The sequence below is a fragment of the Eucyclogobius newberryi genome, unplaced genomic scaffold (assembly GCF_026437365.1).
Source record: "Eucyclogobius newberryi isolate DKJ021-1_F unplaced genomic scaffold, fEucNew1.0.hap1 SCAF_17, whole genome shotgun sequence".
Lineage (NCBI taxonomy): Eukaryota > Metazoa > Chordata > Actinopteri > Gobiiformes > Gobiidae > Eucyclogobius > Eucyclogobius newberryi.
Window position 1 is genome coordinate 20,143,964 of NW_027315801.1, and position 21,315 is coordinate 20,165,278.

The window sequence follows — 21,315 nt, forward strand, 5'->3', positions numbered from 1 at the left end:
TGTGTGTGTTATAGTACATACAGTGGTGTGTGCGTTATAATGCATACAGTGGTGTGTGTGTGTTATAGTGCATACAGTGGTGTGTGTGTGTCATAGTGCATACAGTGGTGTGTGTGTTATAGAGCATACAGTGGTGTGTGTGTTATTGTGCATACAGTGGTGTGTGTGTTATAGTACATACAGTGGTGTGTGTGTTATAATGCATACAGTGGTGTGTGTGTTATAGTGCATACAGTGGTGTGTGATATAGTGCATACAGTGGTGTGTGTGTTATAGTACATACAGTGGTGTCTGTTATAGTGCATACAGTGGTGTTTGTGTGTGTGTTTGTTTGTTTGTGTGTGTGTGTTTGTGTGCGTGTTATAGTGCATACAGTGGTGTGTGTGTGTGTGTGTTTGTGTGTGTGTTATAGTGCATACAGTGGTGTGTGTTTGTCTGTGTGTGTGTGTGTGTTAGTGTGTTTGTGTGTGTGTTATAGTGCATACAGTGGTGTGTGTTTGTCTCTGTGTGTGTGTGTGTGTGTGTGCGTGTGTGTTATAGTGCATACAGTGATGTGTGTTATAGTGCATACAGTGGTGTGTGTGTTACAGTACATACAGTGGTGTGTGTGTTATAGTACATACAGTGGTGTGTGCGTTATAATGCATACAGTGGTGTGTGTGTGTTATAGTGCATACAGTGGTGTGTGTGTGTTATAGTGCATACCGTGGTGTGTGTGTTATAGTGCATACAGTTGTGTGTGTGTTATTGTGCATACAGTGGTGTGTGTGTTATAGTACATACAGTGGTGTGTGTGTTATAATGCATACAGTGGTGTGTGTGTTATAGTGCATACAGTGGTGTGTGATATAGTGCATACAGTGGTGTGTGTGTTATAGTGCATACAGTGGTGTGTGTGTTATAGTGCATACAGTGGTGTGTGTGTTATTGTGCATACAGTGGTGTGTGTGCTATAGTACATACAGTGGTGTGTGTGTTATAGTGCATACAGTGGTGTGTGTGTTATAGTGCATACAGTGGTGTGTGATATAGTGCATACAGTGGTGTGTGTGTTATTGTGCATACAGTGGTGTGTGTTTTAGTGCATACAGTGGTGTGTGTTATAGTGCATACAGTAGTGTGTGTGTTATTGTGCATACAGTGGTGTGTGTTTTAGTGCATACAGTTTTGTGTGTTATAGTGCATACAGTGGTGTGTGTTGTAGTGCATACATTGGTGTGTGTGTTATAGTACATACAGTGGTGTGTGTTATTGTGCATACAGTAGTGTGTGTGTGTTATAATGCATACAGTGATGTGTGTTATAGTGCATACAGTGGTGTGTGTGTCTGTGTGTGTGTGTGTGTGTATGTTTGTGTGTGTTATAGTGCATACAGTGATGTGTGTTATTGTGCATACAGTAGTGTGTGTGTGTTATAATGCATACAGTGATGTGTGTTATAGTGCATACAGTGGTGTGTGTGTCTGTGTGTGTGTGTGTGTGTTTGTGTGTGTGTTATAGTGCATACAGTGGTGTGTGTTTGTCTGTGTGTGTGTGTGTGTGTGTGTGCGTGTGTGTTTGTGTGTGTTATAGTGCATACAGTGATGTGTGTTATAGTGCAAACAGTGGTGTGTTTGTTATAGTGCATACATTGGTGTGTGTGTGTGTGTGTGTGTTCTAGTGCATACAGTGGTGTGTGATATAGTGCATACAGTAGTGTGTGTGTTATTGTGCATACAGTGGTGTGTGTTTTAGTGCATACAGTGGTGTGTGTTATAGTGCATTCAGTGGTGTGTGTTATAGTGCATACATTGGTGTGTGTGTTATAGTACATACAGTGGTGTGTGTTATAGTGCATACAGTGGTGTGTGTTATAGTGCATACAGTGGTGTTTGTGTGTGTGTTTGTTTGTTTGTGTGTGTGTTATAGTGCATACAGTGGTGTGTGTGTGTGTGTTTGTTTGTGTGTTATAGTGCATACAGTGGTGTGTGTTTGTCTGTGTGTGTGTGTGTGTGTGTGTTTGTGTGTGTGTTATAGTGCATACAGTGGTGTTTGTTTGTCTCTGTGTGTGTTTGTGTGTGTGTGTGTGTGCGTGTGTGTTATAGTGCATACAGTGATGTGTGTTATAGTGCATACAGTGGTGTGTGTGTTATAGTGCATACAGTGGTGTGTGTGTTATAGTGCATACACTGGTGTGTGTTATAGTGCATACAGTGGTGTGTGTGTTCTAGTGCATACAGTGGTGTGTGTGTTATAGTGCATACAGTGGTGTGTGTTTGTGTGTTTGTGTGTGTGTGTGTGTGTGTGTTATTGTGCTTCTAGTTTGTTCATGTGATGGCTGCAGAGGAATGCAGCGTCTCCTCTCTCCTGCAGTCTTGTGTTTGGACTTGTTGGGGGGCCCTTGGGCAGGGCTTCATTTTGGGCAGGGCTTCATTTTGGGCAGGGCTTCATTTTGGGCAGGGCTTCATTCCGCTGTAGGATCTGACTGTTGATAACTTTTGACCTCTGACACAGAACATTAACTGTAAGACTGCTTGTGGTCTCGCTGAGGTGGTGTTTTAGTAGTCAAGGGTTAATGTGTTCCCATGTATGGACACTATGTTGGTCCCCTCTGCTTCTCATGCAAACACATCATGTAACACTTGGCTTGTTCTTTCAACCTTGTAAACACGAATAGGCCTTTTCCATTAGTACCTACTTGGCTCTACTCTACTCGACTCAGCCCTGCTTTAGTGCATTTCCATTTGGGGCTACCTCCTCAAACTAGCTACTTTTATAGTACCCTCTTTCCCCTCGGGCCAAGTCCAGCCAAGTAGGGACTAAACGTGTCGTTCACAGACTGTCAGCTGATTTTGTGTAAGTCTAATGTTTATACTGTATAGCAGCACAGCTAGCATCAGGTGTGTCCTGTTCAGAATAAAGTTTAGATGAACATCCAAACTGTGTTATTATCATATTTGAAATTGGGTGAAGTAGTGCAGATAAAAGCTTTTAATGCACAAAAAGTTGACGATAAAATGCACAGGAATTGAGTTTACTGTAGCTATAATCTGCAGCAGCTTCACCGACTCATGTGAGGACGTGAAACTTGAACGCTGCAGTTTAACTTAAACTTCAGGAGAAGTGAGTAATAAAGTGTATTTGTCTTGTTCACTAATCTCCCTGTTTGTATCCTTCCTCAGTCTCTGTAATTTTGTCTGCTTTGCTCTGCTTTATTGGCAGTTACTTTGGAAGTTTTACTTATGTTTTATAGTTATGATACCGTAGTGTAGCTCTTGATGACTGTTCAATTCAAGTACCTTTATTTTTGTGATGCCCAAAATGCCTCAAGGGGCGACATTGAAAAACAGATTAAACAATGTTCATAGGGACTTGGCAATGTCCCAGCGTCCCGTGTCCTTAACAAATGTCCCAGCATCCCGTGTCCTTAGACAATTGCCCAAGCTCCCTGCTGTTTTAGTGTTTGTTTGTAGAACAGAGATCCTTTTTAGTCTCAGATCATTTGTGCCGTTTCCACGCCCAGTTTTACACAGCATCTATTTCTAGAGGACAATTCATACACAAGGCAATTCAAAGTGCTTCATATAACAGGAACAATGCATTAAAATTACAGAGACATGACAGAAATCACAAAACAGTTTAAGACATAAAAGAGAGAGTGCAAATAAAATAATGTCAGTCGACATCCGATTATGGCACCGCTTTGAGTTGACACCCCTCACATTGTTGCAGCAAAACTTGGCTTTAAAATGATCCTTTGACCTGATGATGATCCTAATCCTAAAGAAGATGAGTAAACAAGGAAGACACTAATCTGGTTACGCTGCGGTCGGCACTAGATCAGACAACAGCTGGCTCACAGAAGTCAGAATTGGCTCCAATATGGCGGCCCAAAAAGACAATAATTATATGGCGGCCCACGATACGCTTCAGACACTGGATTAGGGTCAGGGTTAGAGTTAGGGACAAGAGAGCGGATTGGACCCAAGAGAGAAAATAATTGCCTGAGCTGTGTCAGCGGGACCGGTCTCGGTCGCCACCATGTTGGGGCCAGTAACTTCTGTTTCGGTCGCCGCCACATTGGAATTCTGACTTCTGTGAGCCAGCTGGTGTCTGATGTAGACCAAACTGTAACGCTACAGGACCAAAGAAAACAAAGTGTCACAGTCTGCTCATCTGACTGCTGGTGTCTTTCCGCTCTACCTGTTAGCCACGCCTCCTCATCAGGCCAACTCTCTCTCTTGCTGTGAGGCACGAGTGCCAGCTACTTGCCACGTTGTTGCCTGTATCTCTTCAGCCTCTTCAGTTTTTGGGGGCAGATACTGTAGAGACACTTCTTTGATGTCTGGATGCACATTTGAACTAGACTCAAATCCCCGCTGGCTTGTGAAATGATTGCTTTTCAGAGTAATGGCTGCTCCTATGGAGGAAGCTCCCAATTAGTTGACACGCTGACACCTGAGATGCTTTAACGTTAGATGCAACCACGCCAAACACTTCACAGACAGACAAACAGGCCACAGCCTTGAAACGCATCCATTGTAGACATTAGATGTTGACCCAATACCTTTGTTGCCCTGGTCTGATCTTGCCAATCCATACAATTATTTGTTGGGCAAACCAAAAGCATTCTACGTTTACCACTACATTTGACTGGTCCCCCAAAGCGCTAAAGTGCCAGCTCCACAACAGTGTGCTGTTTTCCTTCTCTCAGAACGACCCGGTTTCACCTGCTCTTTCTCCTTTATTGCTCTATCTGTGCTTTAGGTGAGCAGCCCCGAGGAGCTCTCATCTCAGACATCTCAGCAAAGCATGGTTAGTACATGCTGCTTCTCTACGCTCACTCTGTGTACGCTGCTTATGTTACCCTCTTCTCCAGCAGGCCCCAGCCCTCCGGGAGAAGATGCAGGTGCTGGACAAGGGGTCCTCAAGAGGGTCAGCGCCATGTTCTCCTCCTTCCGCAAAGGGAAGAAAGAGCGTGAGTATGACTTGTTATCTCCTCTGACCTGTAATGGGAGCTAAATCTGAGGCTAAATCCAGGGCTAAACCCAAAAAACCCTGATTAAACCAGATCCAGACCACTAAAGCAGGAATAAAAAAGAAAATGTAAAGACACCAGCAGCAGCAGCCTGGACACCGCCACATGGAGCCACTTTGAAGCACAGTTCTTATGTTAAGAGATGTGTACAAGGGTTTTGGAAGATAGCATCTGTTCATGTGACTCATCTGTTCACTGTTTCACATGCAAGCGTACTGAATGGCAGTAAAAGTTAACGATTTAAACAAGTCTGTTTATTGAATCAACACAAATTATGATAAAAATATTTACCTGTAGCAAAACTCTGTTGTTTGTACAGAAGCCAAAGAGCTGGAGCCTCTGGAGCCTCTGGGGCCACTGCTGGAGGACACATCCAGGCAGCAGCGCTATGCCAGTGGACAGTACTTTTTTGAGTACCTGGTGGTTGTCAGTCTGAAGAAGGAGCAGGGCAGTTACGAGCCGCAGATCTCCTACCAGTTCCCCAAGGTCTGTATTTTTACATGTGCTGTAGACAAAGAATGGATTGTTTTAAAAGGTGACCTTAGTTTTAATATGTAATATGTGTGTGTAGTTGTCTCTGTACAGGCTGTGCACAGAGCACAGTATCAGAGGAAATTTTTTAGCTAGTTATGGAAACAAAGCAAGGACTCGCTTGGATATCTAAACCATGACTCCAGGTTCCCCAACACGACACAGACCCGGAACTGCTTCCAAAACTACCTAGACTGTCACATGTGCAACAACTTTCGGCGAAGGACCAGGACATGACTCCCTGTGAGTGGTACCAGAGGGTGTAGAAGAGCATCTGCCCCTCAGGACGGGTGAACGGCTGGGATGAAGCCATTGAAGTTTTGCAGGAAAAGTTTAAACCTCTGACCTGGACAGTCCACTTAAAGAATATGTAACGTCTGTTTCAATTCTGTGTGTTGTTTATCTTAAAAAACATGATATAATAAAAAATAACAAAGTCAGTTTCTGGTTCTAAAGATATTAATGCTAAAGCTTGTGTTCTTAGAGAGATGGGATGGGCCGCGTCCAGCAAGAGGAAGAGGAGAAGATCTTGAAAGCCATCACTCTGTTCTGTTTTCCAGAGGGCATTAACTGGGCCCCTCTGACTGAATACCACAGGTACTTCCGAGCCCAGCCTGTGCCCAGCCTGTGCCCAGCCTGAGCCCAGCCTGAGCCCAGCCTGAGCCTAGCCTGAGCCCAGCCTGACCCCAGCCTGACCCCAGCCTGACCCCTGAATGCTGGCTGAACTCTGTTGCTGTGTTTCAGTGAGACCTTCTCCTTCGTCCTGACGGAGGTGGATGGCAGCAGGAGGAACGGTTACTGCAGGAGGCTTCTGGTCAGTGTTCTCCTGTGTGGTCTGATTCCAGGGGCCCCACTGCATCAGGCTCCAGGGGGCCCACTGTCCCCTGGAGCCTGATGTCACGCTGGGTCCTATGTGTCTGCAGTGTTTGGATGAATACTTTACTTTACTTCTTGGAGTCCTTGGGAGGGGTACTGGACAGTGCACCGACCGGGGACTCCGTTGTTCTACTGGGGGACTTCAACGCCCACGTGGGCAATGACAGTGACACCTGGAGAGAGGTGATCAGGAAGAACGGCTTCCCCGATCTGAACCCGAGCGGTGTTCAGTTATTGGACTCCTGTGCTAGCCACGGATTGTCCATAACAAACACCATGTTCAAGCACAAGGGTGTCCATCAGTGCACGTGGCAACAGGACACCCTAGGCCGGAGGTCAAGAGCACCGCAGACCTCCAGCACTGCAGCCGGCTGCAGAGTGAGCACGTGAGCCGTGACTGCAGGAGCACCGCCAACCTCCAGCACAGCAGCCGGCTGCAGAGGGAGCAAGGCCTTATCTAAATGAGTCTGAGAGAAGTCACCATGGCGGTGTTCTTTAAACAGCTTTACCACAAACAAGAACATGTATTTGGAATCACAGCAGATACTTTTTAAGAGACGTCATGTTCAGAACCTTAAAGTATATTTGTCCTGTAGCCCAAAGGTAAAGGAGCGCGTCCTCCAGAGGCTTACTGCATCATCAGCCGCCTGGCCTGCTTCGGACTCTTCTCCAAGGTAACGTCCCTCTTGTCGTTACTGAGAGCACCTTTCTGCAGAGCTGCTCCGACTGTAGGCGTTATTTGCTTTAGTGTTACATTAAAACATTCATAATGCTAATAACTTTTGTATGTAACCTCTGTTGCATATGTTCAGTCTTCAGTTATTAGTTATGCATGCCAAATGTTGCTATTCTTCTTCTTCATTGTTGTATGTTGCACCTTATTTCTAAAGCAAGTTCCTAGTTTCTGACATTTGGTCATTGACAATCAAACCTTTTCTGATTTTGACATAGAGAATGCAACTGGTTTGTCCTGGCTGTGCTTTATGTTAGCCTGATGTGCCGTGCCGTGTGGTTATGACAGAGAACGTTTGTCTTTCACATGGAAGATCCAATCACTGGTTTTCGAATTCAGTAAATGCTGAGTTTGCAATTTAGGGCACTAGCTCTCTTGAGATTTTGTTTAGTTCATTCTGTTGAAGGACATATTATGCAAAACAATCTTTTTTGAAACTTTAACACTGTTCTTTTTAAATTAATTTTTATTTTTTCCAATTTGAAATACAAACAAACACAAAACAAAGAACACGGCCTGAGAGCAAGAGCAAAATAAATCATAATCATAATTATCGGTGCAGTGTGATCTGGGCGGCAGTCGACGGCAGGGGCCTCGGCGACCAGATCTCCGGACACAGAGACTAACTCTGGGGACATGGAACGTCACCTCGCCGGGGGGGAAAGAGCCTGAGCTTGTGCGGGAGGTTGAGTGATATCGACTAGATATAGTCGGCCTCACCTCCACGCACAATTTGGGCTCTGAAACCATCTTGTCGAGAGGGGCTGGACGCTCCACTTCTCTGGTGTTGCCCGGGGGGAGAGGCGGGGCTGGTGTGGGCGGGGCTGGTGTGGGCTTATAGCCCCTCAGCTCAGCCGCCACGTGTTGGAGTTCACCCGGTGAACGAAAGGGTCGTGTCCCTTCGCCTTCGGGTGGGGGACAGGTCTCTCACTGTTGTGGCGGCCTACGGGCCGAACAGCAGTGCAGAGTACTCGGCCTTCTTGGAGTCCTTGGGAGGGGTACTGGACAGTGCACCGACCGGGGACTCCGTTGTTCTACTGGGGACTTCAACGCCCACGTGGACAATGACAGTGACACCTGGAGAGGGGTGATCGGGAAGAACGGTTTCCCCGATCTGAACCCGAGCGGTGTTCAGTTATTGGACTTCTGTGCTAACCACAGATTTTCCATAACGAACACCATGTTCAAGCACAAGGGTGTCCATCAGTGCACGTGGCACCAGGACACAGGCCGGAGGTCAATGATCGACTTTGTTGTCGTGTCATCTAACCTCCGGCCGCGTGTCTTGGACACTCGGGTGAAGAGAGGGGCGGAGCTGTAGAGCACCATCTGGTGGTGAGTTGGATCCGCTGGTGGAGGAGGAAGCCGGACAGACTTGGCAGACCCAAGCGCAATATAAGGGTCTGTTGGGAACGTCTTGCGGAGCCCTCTGTCAGTAGGGAATTCAACTCGCACCAACGGGAGAGCTTCTCCCATGTCCCGGGGGAGGCTGGGGACATTGAGTCCGAGTGGACCATGTTCTCCGCCTCCATTGTTGATGCGGCTGCTCGGAGTTGTGGTCGCAAGGTCTCTGGTGCCTGTCATGGCGGCAACCCCCGAACCCGGTGGTGGACACCGAAAGTAAAGGATGTCGTCAGGCTGGAGAAGGAGGCCTATCAGGCCACTCTGGCTTGTAGGTCTCCTCAGGTCATTGACAGGTATCGGCAGGCCAAGCTGGCCGCAGCTCGTGCTGTCGCAGAGGCAAAAACCCGGGGCTGGGAGGAGTTCAGGGAGGCCATGGAGGAATCGGTCAGCCCCAAAGAAATTCTGGCAAACCGTCCGGCGCCTCAGGAGGGTAAAGCAGCGCTTCACCAACACCGTTTACGGTGCGGGTGGAAACCTGCTGACCTCGACTGGGGATGTCGTCGGACAGTAGAAGGAATACTTTGAGGACCTCCTTAATCCCACCGTCACGTCTTCTGAAGAGGAAGCAGAGACCGGGGACTCAGAGGCTGACTCGTCCATCACCCAAGCTGAAGTCACTGAGGTTGTTCTCAAGCTCCTCAGTGGCTCCGGGGGTGGATGAGGTCCGCCCTGAGTACCTAAAGTTTCTGGATGTCGTAGGACTGTCTTGGCTGACACGTCTCTGCAACATCGCGTGGCGGTCAGGGGACAGTGCCTCTGGACTGGCAGACCGGGGTGGTGGTCCCTCTGTTCAAGAAGGGGGACCGGAGGGTGTGTTCCAACTACAGACTCCTCAGCCTCCCTGGTAAGGTCTATTCCAGGTCCTGGAGAGGAGAATCCGACCGATAGTCGAACCTCGGATTCAGGAGGAGCAGAGTGCTTTTGATCCTGGTCGTGGAACACTTGACCAGCTCTAGACTCTCCATCGGGTGCTCGAGGGTTCATCAGAGTTTGCCCAACCAGTCCACATGCTTTGTGGATCTGGAGAAGGCTTTTGACCGTGTATCTCGGGGTGTCCTTTGGGGGGTGCTCTGGGAGTACGGGGTCCGGGGCCCTTTTCTCAGGGCTGTCCGGTCCCTGTATGACCGGAGCAGGAGCTGTGTTCATTGCCGGCAGTAAGTCAGACCTGTTCCTAGTGCATGTTGGACTCTTCAGGGCTGCCCTTTGTCACCGGTTCGCTTCATCGTTTTTATGGACATAATTTCTAGGCGCAGTCAAGGGTTGGAGGGTGTGGTCAGGGGTCGGAGGGTGTCCAGTTTGGGGACCACAGGAGGATCATCTCTGCTGTTTGCAGACGATGTGGTCCTGATGGCTCCATCAAACCCGGACCTGCAACATGCACTGGGATGGTTTGTAGCCGAGTGTGAAGCGGCTGGGATGAGAATCAGCACCTCCAAATCCGAGGTCATGGTTCTCAACCGGAAAAAGGTGGCTTGCCCTCTCCCGGTGGGTGGGGAGTCCTTGCCCCAAGTGGAGGAGTTCAAGTATCTCAGGGTCTTGTTCACGAGTAAGGGAAGGATGGAGCGTGAGATTGACAGTTGGATCGATGCAGCGGCTGCAGTGATGCAGTCGCTGCATCGACTGTTGTGGTGAAGAAGGAGCTGAGTCGAAAGGCAAAGTTCTCGATTTACCAGTCGGTCTACGTTCCTGCCCTCACCTATGGTCATGAGCTTTGGGTAATGACCGAAAGGACAAGATCGCGGATACAAGCGGTCGAAATGAGTTTCCTCCGCATAAGGTGGCAGGGCGCTCCTTTAGAGATAGGGTGAGGAGCTCAGTCACACGGGGGGAGCTCGGAGTAGAGCCGCTGCTCCTCCAGCTAAGGTGGCTCGGGTATCTGTTCTGGATGTCTCCTGGGGAGGTGTTTCGGGCATGTCCCACCAGGAAGAGGCCCCGGGGAAGACCCAGGACACGCTGGAGGGACTATGTCTCTCGGCTGGCCTGGGAATGCCTCGGGATCCCCCCGGAGGCGTTGGAGGAAGTGTCTGGGGAAAGGGAAGTCTGGGAGTCCCTGCTTAGACTGCTGCCCCCGCGACCCGGCCCTGGATAAAGCGGTAGAAGATGGGTGGATAATCATCATAAATGGCACAGTATGGCAAAACAAATAAAATTACGGCAGCTCCCATTGAGTCCAAAGTCTATCAAGGAAGTCCATTTAAAAACTAGATAATATGCAATGGCTGAAGCCATTGCGAGTGTCTGCATTCTTGTGTAAAAGTACATGTGTGTAAGTAGTACTGGTGGTACTACTTAAGATAAAAAGTCATTTACTTGACAACAAATTAAACAAACAAACATTAAAAAAATCACATTAAAAATGGTTTAAGATTGCAACTTATATGTTTAGTTTGTATGTTCTGATCAGCTCCTTCCATGTTGTAAGCACAGATTTGACCTAGGGATTCTTAACTTCCTCCGTCAGACTCAAGCGTCTGTCATCTGCCAGTAAGACCGGTACAGGAACCCCCGGCACCACATTACTCTCAGTATAAGGCCTGTACAGGAACCCCCGGCACCACATTACTCTCAGTATAAGACCTGTACAGGAACCCCCGGCACCACATTGCTCTCAGTATAAGGCCTGTACAGGAACCCCCGGCACCACATTACTTTTAGTATAAGGCCTGTACAGGAACCCCCTGCACCACATTACTCTCAGTATAAGGCCTGTACAGGAACCCCCGGCACCACATTACTCTCAGTATAAGGCCTGTACAGGAACCCCCGGCACCACATTACTCTCAGTATAAGGCCTGTACAGGAACCCCCGGCACCACATTACTCTCAGTATAAGGCCTGTACAGGAACCCCCGGCACCACGTTACTCTCAGTATAAGGCCTGTACAGGAACCCCCGGCACCACGTTACTCTCAGTATAAGGCCTGTACAGGAACCCCCGGCACCACGTTACTCTCAGTATAAGGCCTGTACAGGAACCCCCGGCACCACGTTACTCTCAGTATAAGGCCTGTACAGGAACCCCCGGCACCACATCACTCGGAATCGGAATATAAAATAAGATAAGACTTTATTTGTCCCACAATGGGGAAATTCCAGAGTTGCAACACAAAGTAGGTACAGAAGTAAACAACAAAGAACAGATAACTTATAGAAAGGCTCTCATAAAAACTTCATAAACACCTCTTATATTCGTAATAAAAAGTAAAAATAATAACTAGAATTTGCAATGGCTGAAGCCATTGTGAGTGTCTGCATTCTTGCTAAAAGTGTGTAATAGTACAACATGTGTGTAAGTACTAATTCGTTGAAGTGTGAAGTTGTGTAAAGACGTTTGATTGTGCAGTAGTGTGAAGTAGTCTAAAGAAGTGTAATGTGCAAAATTTGTGTAAAAAGTACTTTTGTGTGTAAAAGTACTACATTTGTGTAAGAGTAATGCATGTGTGTAAGTACTGAAGTTGTGTAAAGTAGTTTAGTTGTGTAAAATTGCTGAAATTGTGTAAAAGTACTGCATGTGCGTAAAAGTAAGACGTCATAAGGCGCTGGTACAGCTGGCAGCCCGGTGTAAACGCTCTCTCTTCTTTCTCACACTTATTGTGCTTTATCTCCTGTATTTTGTAAATATAGTTAGTATATTTTTTCTATTTTACTGTACGATAGGGACACGCGCTGGAATAGTATTTTTTATTCAACTGTTTTTGACTTTTTTCGGCTGGATTTGAGCGTTTTTCGTTGCGTTGTTGTGACGTGAGCGAGCCCACCAGCCCCCCCCCGCGCCCTCCGGCCGCGCTAAAGTACGGCGTGTCGTCGGTACACGTTTATATACACGTTTATATGAAAGAGGAACTTCACGAACGATCGGGACACGCACTGGAATCGCTTTAAATTAACTTGTTTTGACTTTATTCGGCTGGATTGAGTGTTTTCGTCGTGTCGTTGCGATGTGTCTTGGCTCTGAGTCCCCCGGCTCCGGCCCCGCCCCCCGGCCGGTGCCGTACCGCGTTTACACAAAGGAGGAACTCATGAAACTGCGGAGAACAGTCGTCTTACCCGGAGATCGTCACGTTATCCCGGCGGACATCCTAAGGAAAACGCAACGAGGCAGACGGGCTGGACGTAAACTCCGAGAGAAGAGAGGAGAAAACAGGAAGTCGTTCCCGCCGTAGTCATGGGTAACGTGAGGTCCCTTCAAAATAAAATGACGGAAATAGCGAGCCTCATGCGGTCCCAGAGGATTTATAGGGACAGCAGCGTCTTGATTTTCACAGAGACCTGGTTAACAGCAGAAATGCCAGACTCTATTGTAGGTTTGGACAATTTTCATCTGCTGCGGGCGGACAGAACGAGAGAAAGCGGGAAGAAAGGAGGTGGAGGTCTGGCGGGGTATGTGAACACGAGCTGGTCCAAACCCGAACACTGCACAGTGAGGGAGCAGCTATGTAACAAGGATATTGAACTATTGGCTATTGGCATGAGGCCATATTATCTGCCCCGGGAGTTCTCACATGTGATTTTGATCGCAGTCTATGTGGCCCCGTCTGCCAATGCTGAAAATGCTTGTGAAGCACTGCTCTCCTGCACTTGTAGGCTGCAAACACAGCATCCACAGGCTCTCTTCCTCATCTCTGGTGACTTTAACCACGCTTCTCCCTCTTCTGTTCTACCAACATACACCCAGTATGTTACCTGCCCCACCAGAGAGAATAGAATATTGGACTTGTTTTTTGCTAACACCAAGGAGGCTTATTCCTCTTCCCCCCTCCCTCCCCTGGGCAGCTCGGACCACAACCTTGTACATCTGAGGCCTGTGTATGAACCCATCGTGCGCCGGCAGCCTGTGGTGTCCCGTGAGGTGAGGATGTGGTCTGCTGAGAGCGAGGAGGCTCTGAGGGACTGCTTCAGCACCACTGTCTGGACTGAGCTTTATGACCCACATGGGGAGGACATCAACACCATCACAGAGTGCATCAAGGACTACATCAACTTCTGTTTTGAGAACACTGTTCCCTCCCGGACGGTGCGGTGTTTTCCAAACAATAAGCCATGGATTAACCGTGAACTGAAGGCTCTGCTGAAGGAGAAGAAGAGAGCCTTCAGGTCAGGGAACAAGGAGGAGCTGAGGACTGTGCAGAAGGAGCTGAGGAGGAAGATCAGGCAGGCTGAAGCCGGCTACAAGAGGAGGATGGAGGAGCAGCTGCAGCAAAAGAACATTCTGGGAGTGTGGAGGAGCCTGAAAACCATCTCAGGCTTCAAAATCCCCCCTGCCCAGACAGAGGGGGACCTACAGTGGGTGAATGATTTAAATGCTCACTTCTTGAGGTTTGATCGGTCACCCGCCCCTCCCCCTGCACAGCTGCATGCTCCCCCTTCCACAGCTGGACAATGCCCTGCATCTGTTCCTCTTCGCTTATCTGCCCCGGACCATCAGCTCCCCACTTCGCCTGGACTCACCCATCCCCCCAGCACACGGTCCCCCTGCCAACCACTGACTGTCACAGCAGCACAGGTGAGGAGTGAGCTGAAGAGGATTAAAGTGAGTAAGGCAGCAGGACCTGACGGCATCAGCCCCAGGCTCCTTAAGTCCTGCGGAGATGAACTGTGTGGAGTTATGGAGCATGTCTTCAACATGAGCCTGAAGCTGAGGGTGGTACCACAGGTCTGGAAGACCTCCTGTCTGGTACCTGTGCCTAAGACACCGCGCCCCAAAGACCTCAACAGCTTCAGGCCAGTGGCTCTCACGTCCCACCTGATGAAGACACTGGAACGGCTGGTCCTGGACCACCTCCGCTCCACTGTGAGCTCAGCCATGGACCCGCTGCAGTTTGCATATCGGTCTGGCATCGGAGTGGAGGACGCCGTCATCTCCCTGCTGCACCGCTCTCTCTCTCACCTGGAAAAGCCTGGCAGCTCTGTGAGGATCCTGTTCTTCGATCTTTCCAGCGCCTTCAACACCATCCAGCCGCTGCTCCTGAGGGACAAGCTGGAGACGGCTGGTGTGGAGTATGACCTGGCAGAGTGGATCTTGGACTACCTCACAGACCGACCCCAGTTTGTGAGAGCCCGGAACTGTGTGTCTGACACTCGGACCTGCAGTGTGGGGGCGCCCCAGGGCACTGTCCTCGCGCCCTTTCTCTTCACCCTTTACACTGCTGACTTCAGACATGACACGGACAGCTGTGTCCTGCAGAAGTTCTCTGACGACTCTGCCATCATCGGACTCATCACGGACGACGATGACGAGGAGTACAGGGGACTGGCGCAGGACTTTGTGGACTGGTGTCAGCGGAACCACCTCCTCATCAACGCGGGGAAGACCAAGGAGATGGTGGTGGATTTCTGCAGACGCCACCCCACTGCCCCCTCGCTAGTGAACATCCAGGGACGGGACATTGAGAGAGTGGACTCATACAAGTACCTGGGTGTTCATCTGAACCACAAACTGGACTGGACTCATAACACAGACTCACTGTACAGGAAGAGCCAGAGTTGGCTCTACCTCCTGAGGAGACTCAGGTCTTTTGGAGTGACAGGGCCACTTCTGAAGACCTTCTACGACTCTGTGGTGGCATCAGCCCTCCTGTACGGTGTGGCCTGCTGGAGCAGCAGCATCACAGAGAGGGAGAGGAAGAGGCTGGACAGAGTCATCAAGAAGTCCAGCTCCGTCCTGGGCTGTGCTCTGGACTCGGTGCAGGAGGTGGGGGACAGGAGGGTCCTGGCTAGATTCACATCTATGCTGGACCATGAGTGCCACCCCCTGCAGGACACTCTCTCCGCTCTGGAGAGCAGCTTCAGTGAGAGACTGATCCACCCTCGCTGTGTGAAGGAAAGGTTCCGTAGGTCTTTCCTTCCTGCTGCTGTCAGACTTTATAACAAAAACTGTTTGTACTGAACACTCGCAATACTGACCTAACTTAATACTGATGTGCAATTTTGTCAAATGTGCAATTGCTGTTGGAATTCATGTGCAATTACTGTGAAATTCATGTGCAATCTATGTGCTGTCGTGACACATGTTCATGTGCAATTACTGTCGTGATCACATGCAATGGTATTTATGTATTTATTGTTTATTTATTTGTCTATGGGAGTTTTTGTTTATTTATAGGAGATCTTCTGCTGGGAGTGTTTTTCAGACTTCCTATAAGTGATCTGTTCTTCTGTATCTACCTCTGTATCTACCTGCGTTGCACCAATGAAATTTCCCCATGTGGGACAATAAAGGAATATCTTATCTTATCTTATCTTAAGTACTACATGTGTGGAAGAATACTAGGTGTGTAAGTAATAATTTGTTGAAGTGTAAAGTTGTGTAAAGTAGTTTACTTGTGTAAAATTGCTTTTTTGTGTGTGTAAGCGTACTACATGTGTGTGTAAGAGTACTACATGTTTACTACATGTGTGTGTAAGAGTACTACATGTGTGTGTAAGTATTAATTTGTTGAAGTGTTAAGTGGTGTAAAGTAGTTTAATTGTGTAAAATTGCTTTTTTGTGTAAAAGTACTGCATGTGTGTAAAAGTACTACATGTGTGTAAGAGTACTACATGTGTGTAAGTACTATTTAGTTGAATTTTGAATGTGTTGAAAGTGTTTTAAAGTGTGGAAGGTTGAATATTTGTTGAAAAACTGAATTGTGTTCAATGCTCCATTCATTTCAAGAAAGTACTGATACTTTTGTAAATACTGCAAAAAGTACAAGTAGTGCAAATATCAAAAGTTATAGCAATAATTAGACAGTGAAAGCGATCGTAATGAGGTATAACTTGTTGAAATAGGTTAAAGTGTTAAGGAGTTGAAACGCGCAGACGGTCGGGAGCTGGAAAGTGTAAAAATACTGATACTTTTGCAAATACTGCAAAAAGTACAAGTTGTTCAAATGTCAAAAGTAATAGCACACGTAATATTGGTCTCCTGAGCAATGTGATTTCCGAATTTGTTTTGTCTTTCTGTCTCTCACAGTTGAAATGCTCAATTTCTTCACTGTATACCCAGGAAGTGTTTCTTTAAAGTAAAGAATGGACCACCGATTAAATATCAGCCTTGTTCAAGTAAAAAGGGTAATAGCCATGAAATGGTAACTGTAAGAACGACCTGAGAGACAACAATGGATAAAGGAGTTGTCTACCACATTAGTATTTGGAAAAATAACTTTTACTGTAAAAAAAGATTCAGTTGTAGTCATCTGGACTTGTGTGTTTCGACACTCTTCCGAGTGATTCTCAATCTGCAAATCAATACTGGGAATTTAAGCTATTTATCCTACTCTGAGTAGGACTTCCCCACCTTGCGGGACCTCCTGATAGACGAAGTCTGGTTTCACTTTCTTTATTTTCAAACCAACTTCTTTGTTTAATATCAGCCCTATAAAATACAAAAACTGGTTCACCCTAAAGACAAGATGCAACACAAAAACAGAGCAATGTAGTTTATTCTGTCCAATGCACTTGTAAATGCACAATGTAAAGAGCGCCACATAGTGAGACTAAACAGCCACTGCACAGAGGCTCTATCAGCTCAGAAGACACTGGAGTTCAGGACCACAGAGCGCTGTGCATCTTCATCTTAAAGCCACAAACCACTCTATCAAAGACAGCGAGGTTCATATTAAGGCAAAATAGAACCTGAGAAACTAACCAGATTTTGCTATTAAAAAAAAGAAATAGATTTTTCTAATCCACATAATTCTTCATTCTCAATAAATCCAGATCTAAAATCACAGAGGCAGAATCAGGCACAATAGACTTAAGTGATCATGCTCTACATTACTATAGATTTGGAGGAAAGACGAAAAAATACACTGTGGAGCACTGTGGAGCTATGTTCAATGCAGCTGCTTAATGACCCTTTGTTTAAGGAAAAACATTTCAGACGACATTAAAACTTATCTGGCGGAGAATGAAAATGGTGAAACTTCCCCGTCCATCCTTTGGGATGCTTCTAAAGCACATCTGAGAGGAAAAAATATAGCCATGGCCTCAGCAAAAAAGAAAGAATGGGAGTAAAAGCTAAAAGGTCTAAACTAAAAATATAAATACATACATAAATATGCTGACAGAATAAGGAGTTTGAAGTTCTGATTTAATGTCTTTATTTAAAAAGTTTGAATGTGTTTTAGAGTCTGTTTAGTCCAGAAATATACCACTACCATTATTTATATAGTCAACACTTTAACTTTGTTCAATCTTCTCCGTCAGATCTTTGATGAGGTGGAGAAGCGGCGTCAGATCTCCATGGCGATGATCTACCCGTTCATGCAAAAGCTTCGCGAGGCCTCGTTCCCCGCTCCAGGAAACACGGTGGAGATCAAGAGTTTCATCCCCGAGTCAGGCACAGAGGTCAGTGTTCTGAGAGCTCAGTGTTCTGAGAGCTCAGTGTTCTGAGAGCTCAGGCTGACCAACAGGAGGAGGAGCAAAAGCTACAATAAACGGAATCACTGAAACAAACTGTGACATGGCCCAGTCTGTTACAAGGATTCGATCGTGAGTCCATCTTCATTTCCTCTGCCACAAACCAAAGCATTTGAGGACCTGAAGTTGTATTTAGCTCTCGCTTTACAATGTTCCTGAATGTGACATTATAGTTAGATCCGGAGGTCTTGTGCTCTTTTGAAGTGTGTCAGCCCTAGACCATGTGGGAGTAGAATCTCTCCTTCTGTGATTCTCCTTGATGCCTCTATTTTTTCCTAAAAGGTTTTGTAGTTTTTCTTGCACAAAGAGGCTTTAAGGACAGGGGATGCTGGGACATTTATTCATTTGCTAATTTCCTGTGAACATTCTTTAATCTGCTTCTCTATTTTATGGTCCTTCTATGAGGCAACTGCTGTTGTAATGTTTTATGAAAATACATTGAATTTAATACATTTTTTAAGTCCATGAATCATCATCAGACACGTCATCAGTGGTAACACCAAATCCTGATGAGGGAATGCCTGACTGAGAAAGGCATGTGGTTTTCATTACATACAGTATTTCAAGTTATTAGCCCCGAGCCGAAGGACGAGAATTGTCCCTGCAAAGGAAAAACATGCCCTAAGTCATACAGGAAGTCGGCCATATTGGATCAAACACAGCGCTGACAAAAGTGCACCTCGTCGTACTTTTGGCATAAACACTTCAAATTTGGAGACAAGAAACCCATGAGCAAAGAAATGTTATGAATTTTGAAGCATGGTGAATTTCATGGTCAATTTTAAACTAAATCGCAATATTTCTGTAATTTCAAAAAAATCTACGTTTCTTAAAAAAATATTTTATTGGAAAATGTTACTGGAGCGATTTCCAAGCGGAGTGCAACAACATGCCAATTTAGTGGCTTTATATTACAGTGCATTCTGTTTGTAGTGACCAGTGCTCTCCCCAGGATCTTTTTAAGGGATGGTAAATATGCCTCATGTGGAGTTGCATTTTCCTCCAAGGATGGTTTCATGTACCTTCATAACTTCCAAAGGTACTTGGACCCTAAACATACTATTAATGAAGATACGTTTTTTATCTTAAGTTCGGGAGCAGGACCACGCCCCTTCCTACACTATTTAAACATCCAGATCACATCCACCTGTGTTCATGACGTCGTGCACACGCCCCATGGCGGCGGAAGCTCTCGCTCGAATACACACTAGTTTCATACCTTTCAATGGATCGACCTCTTTCCTTCTGTTGCATCGGCCCAACCCAGGCCTCACCTCGCCCAGCACAGGGGAGCCACACCGGGCCATCCTCCACTGGAATCCCACTGCTCCCGGTCCCATCATTCAGCTGTTCTCACAGGCGCAGCTCTCGCTTACAGTCGGCTATCTCCTTTTTTCTTTTTAGCCTTCTCCCGCTTTGTCTCACTCACGCCAGTTCGGTAGCTCCATCTCCGGAGAACTCCAACAGCTGTTTATTTGTGTAGACAACGTAGGCCGGGGGGGGGGCTGGGTGTCAACGCACATCGTGAAGACAAACACACGCAATAATCCAACAAAATAAAGTTGAATCAAAGCGGATCCAGCGCGTGTCTGTGAGCCCCAGCCGTACAAGTGAATGTACAAAAAATATTTACCAAATAAAAATAGAGCACAAAACATTTGGAAAAGAGAGGGAGCGTTGCAATGAGCAACCAGCTCTCACCAGTGCCGGAAGCCACTCTGGCACTGCGTTGCCAGGTTCCAGCAGTCCGAGAGAGTCGGACACCCACCTTCACCTTGGAACTCCTCAAGGTTTCTATTATTTCCCCAAAGAGATTTTGCAGTTTTTCCTTGCCGAGAAGGAGGTTCTAAGGACAGGGGACCTGACTCATGCTAGCTTCGCCACGCATACTCATGCCGCCTAAGCTACTTCCATCATACCTAGTTATTCATACACTAACCCTTTTTTAAGTCGTGGATGGTCATCATGGATTTGCTCATATCGGTCTTGTCGTAGTTTCGGCTGGCATCTCCTAATCTATTAAGTCCCCAGAGCCGCCTTCAGGTACCGGGATGCCACAGCATTCTTTGGGCACCGGGATGCCACCTCGTCCCTCTTCGGGCACCGGGATGTCGGTCCTTCCATGTTCTGAGAGTTTCCAGGTACCAACCCAAAGTTAAACCGGAGCTCTCGTCTCAGGTGCCTTCTCCTCATGCTCCAAACAGCAGCTTGTCCCCATTTGGTCATAGCCATGCAGATCATCTCCTAGGGACACGCCCTTAAGCTTTCACCTCCAGACCCTAGCGTTGTTGTGATTCTCATCGTTGTGATTCTCATCCAGTCCATCAAGTCGCTGCTCCACTTTGATATGCCTTTCCATCAGCCGGTTTTGGGGGTTACTTTATGACTCAAGTTCATCTGACAATCATGACTTCATCTGTGAGTTTGCATGTCTTTGGCGGCCTTATTTTAGATGGATCGGGATTGCTGCCTTCCTGCCCTGTGCCTTGTTCATGGCTAACCAGTCCGATGACCCTGCATTCAACTCCATCAACAAATACATTCAGAACATTGATTCCCGAGGTGGAACTGTCATCGACTCCAGTTCCTCCATCCTCAGCTACCACGTTCCACACCTGAGCCCCGCTTTAGGCGACCTTCTAGTCCCTCTTGACCATCCGGTACGGTTTCCGTTCCTTCCATCATGGCTTCAATCTACCTTTCCTGCGGTCAACCTTCTTTCCCATTCACCTTCGAATACCAGTCTCTATTTATAGGTACTTGATTAGTGAGTAATTTAATGATTTCAAAAAAATAGTTGCAGGGTTTGTTTTGGGCCTTCTTCCATGGTGCGTAGGGACGTCACTAGAGCGTAATCTCTGATTGGTTGCTGCGCCACGTCAAAAGTTTAACTTTTCAAACTTCTCTGAGTTGGCCACTCTGGCCGCACGTCCAAAGCGTCAGACGTTCAGGAAAGGAAAAAAAAAGGAAAGCCGTGGTGGCTAATGTAGTAATACCAAATGACTAGAGAAATATCAAGAGCTCGGAAAGAAGCTGGAGAAAGCGACAGTGGTGCCCTTCTTTCAAGGTAGTGCGAATGTAAGAGGTTGACTTGATCTGTGGTTTAGGGACAGGTGTTGTTGTGGTGTGTTAATGTTGCTCATAGTGGTCGAAACAGATATACTTTAGTACAGAGTAAACCTTAGAGAGTAACCCTGAAAATACCACCAGAATGACTAGAGAAGTATCTCCACTATCATTTTCTTTCAGTAAAGTAGGCCTTGATCTTGGTCAATATTTCTCAAGCAGGTGTGATAATAATGGCACCATCGTGGACTGTCACTATACCGTGTATATATAAACTAAGTCTGTA

General features: G+C 46.9%; 1 protein-coding gene across 4 annotated transcripts in view; it reads left to right on the forward strand.

Annotated features, from left to right (window-relative positions):
- The window catches only part of dennd2da (DENN/MADD domain containing 2Da), a 78,542-nt gene that overhangs the window by 40,300 nt on the left and 16,927 nt on the right, over positions 1-21,315 (forward strand). For 2 of the 4 annotated variants that reach the window (XM_072449341.1, XM_072449343.1), the window contains 7 exons: positions 4,747-4,794; positions 4,859-4,957; positions 5,337-5,503; positions 6,033-6,145; positions 6,293-6,362; positions 7,021-7,098; positions 17,751-17,891. In XM_072449341.1, coding sequence (XP_072305442.1) covers positions 4,747-4,794; positions 4,859-4,957; positions 5,337-5,503; positions 6,033-6,145; positions 6,293-6,362; positions 7,021-7,098; positions 17,751-17,891 — 716 coding nt within the window. The remainder of the gene's footprint in view (positions 1-4,746; positions 4,795-4,858; positions 4,958-5,336; positions 5,504-6,032; positions 6,146-6,292; positions 6,363-7,020; positions 7,099-17,750; positions 17,892-21,315) is intronic. The other 2 variants (XM_072449342.1, XM_072449344.1) reach the window with 1 other exon arrangement.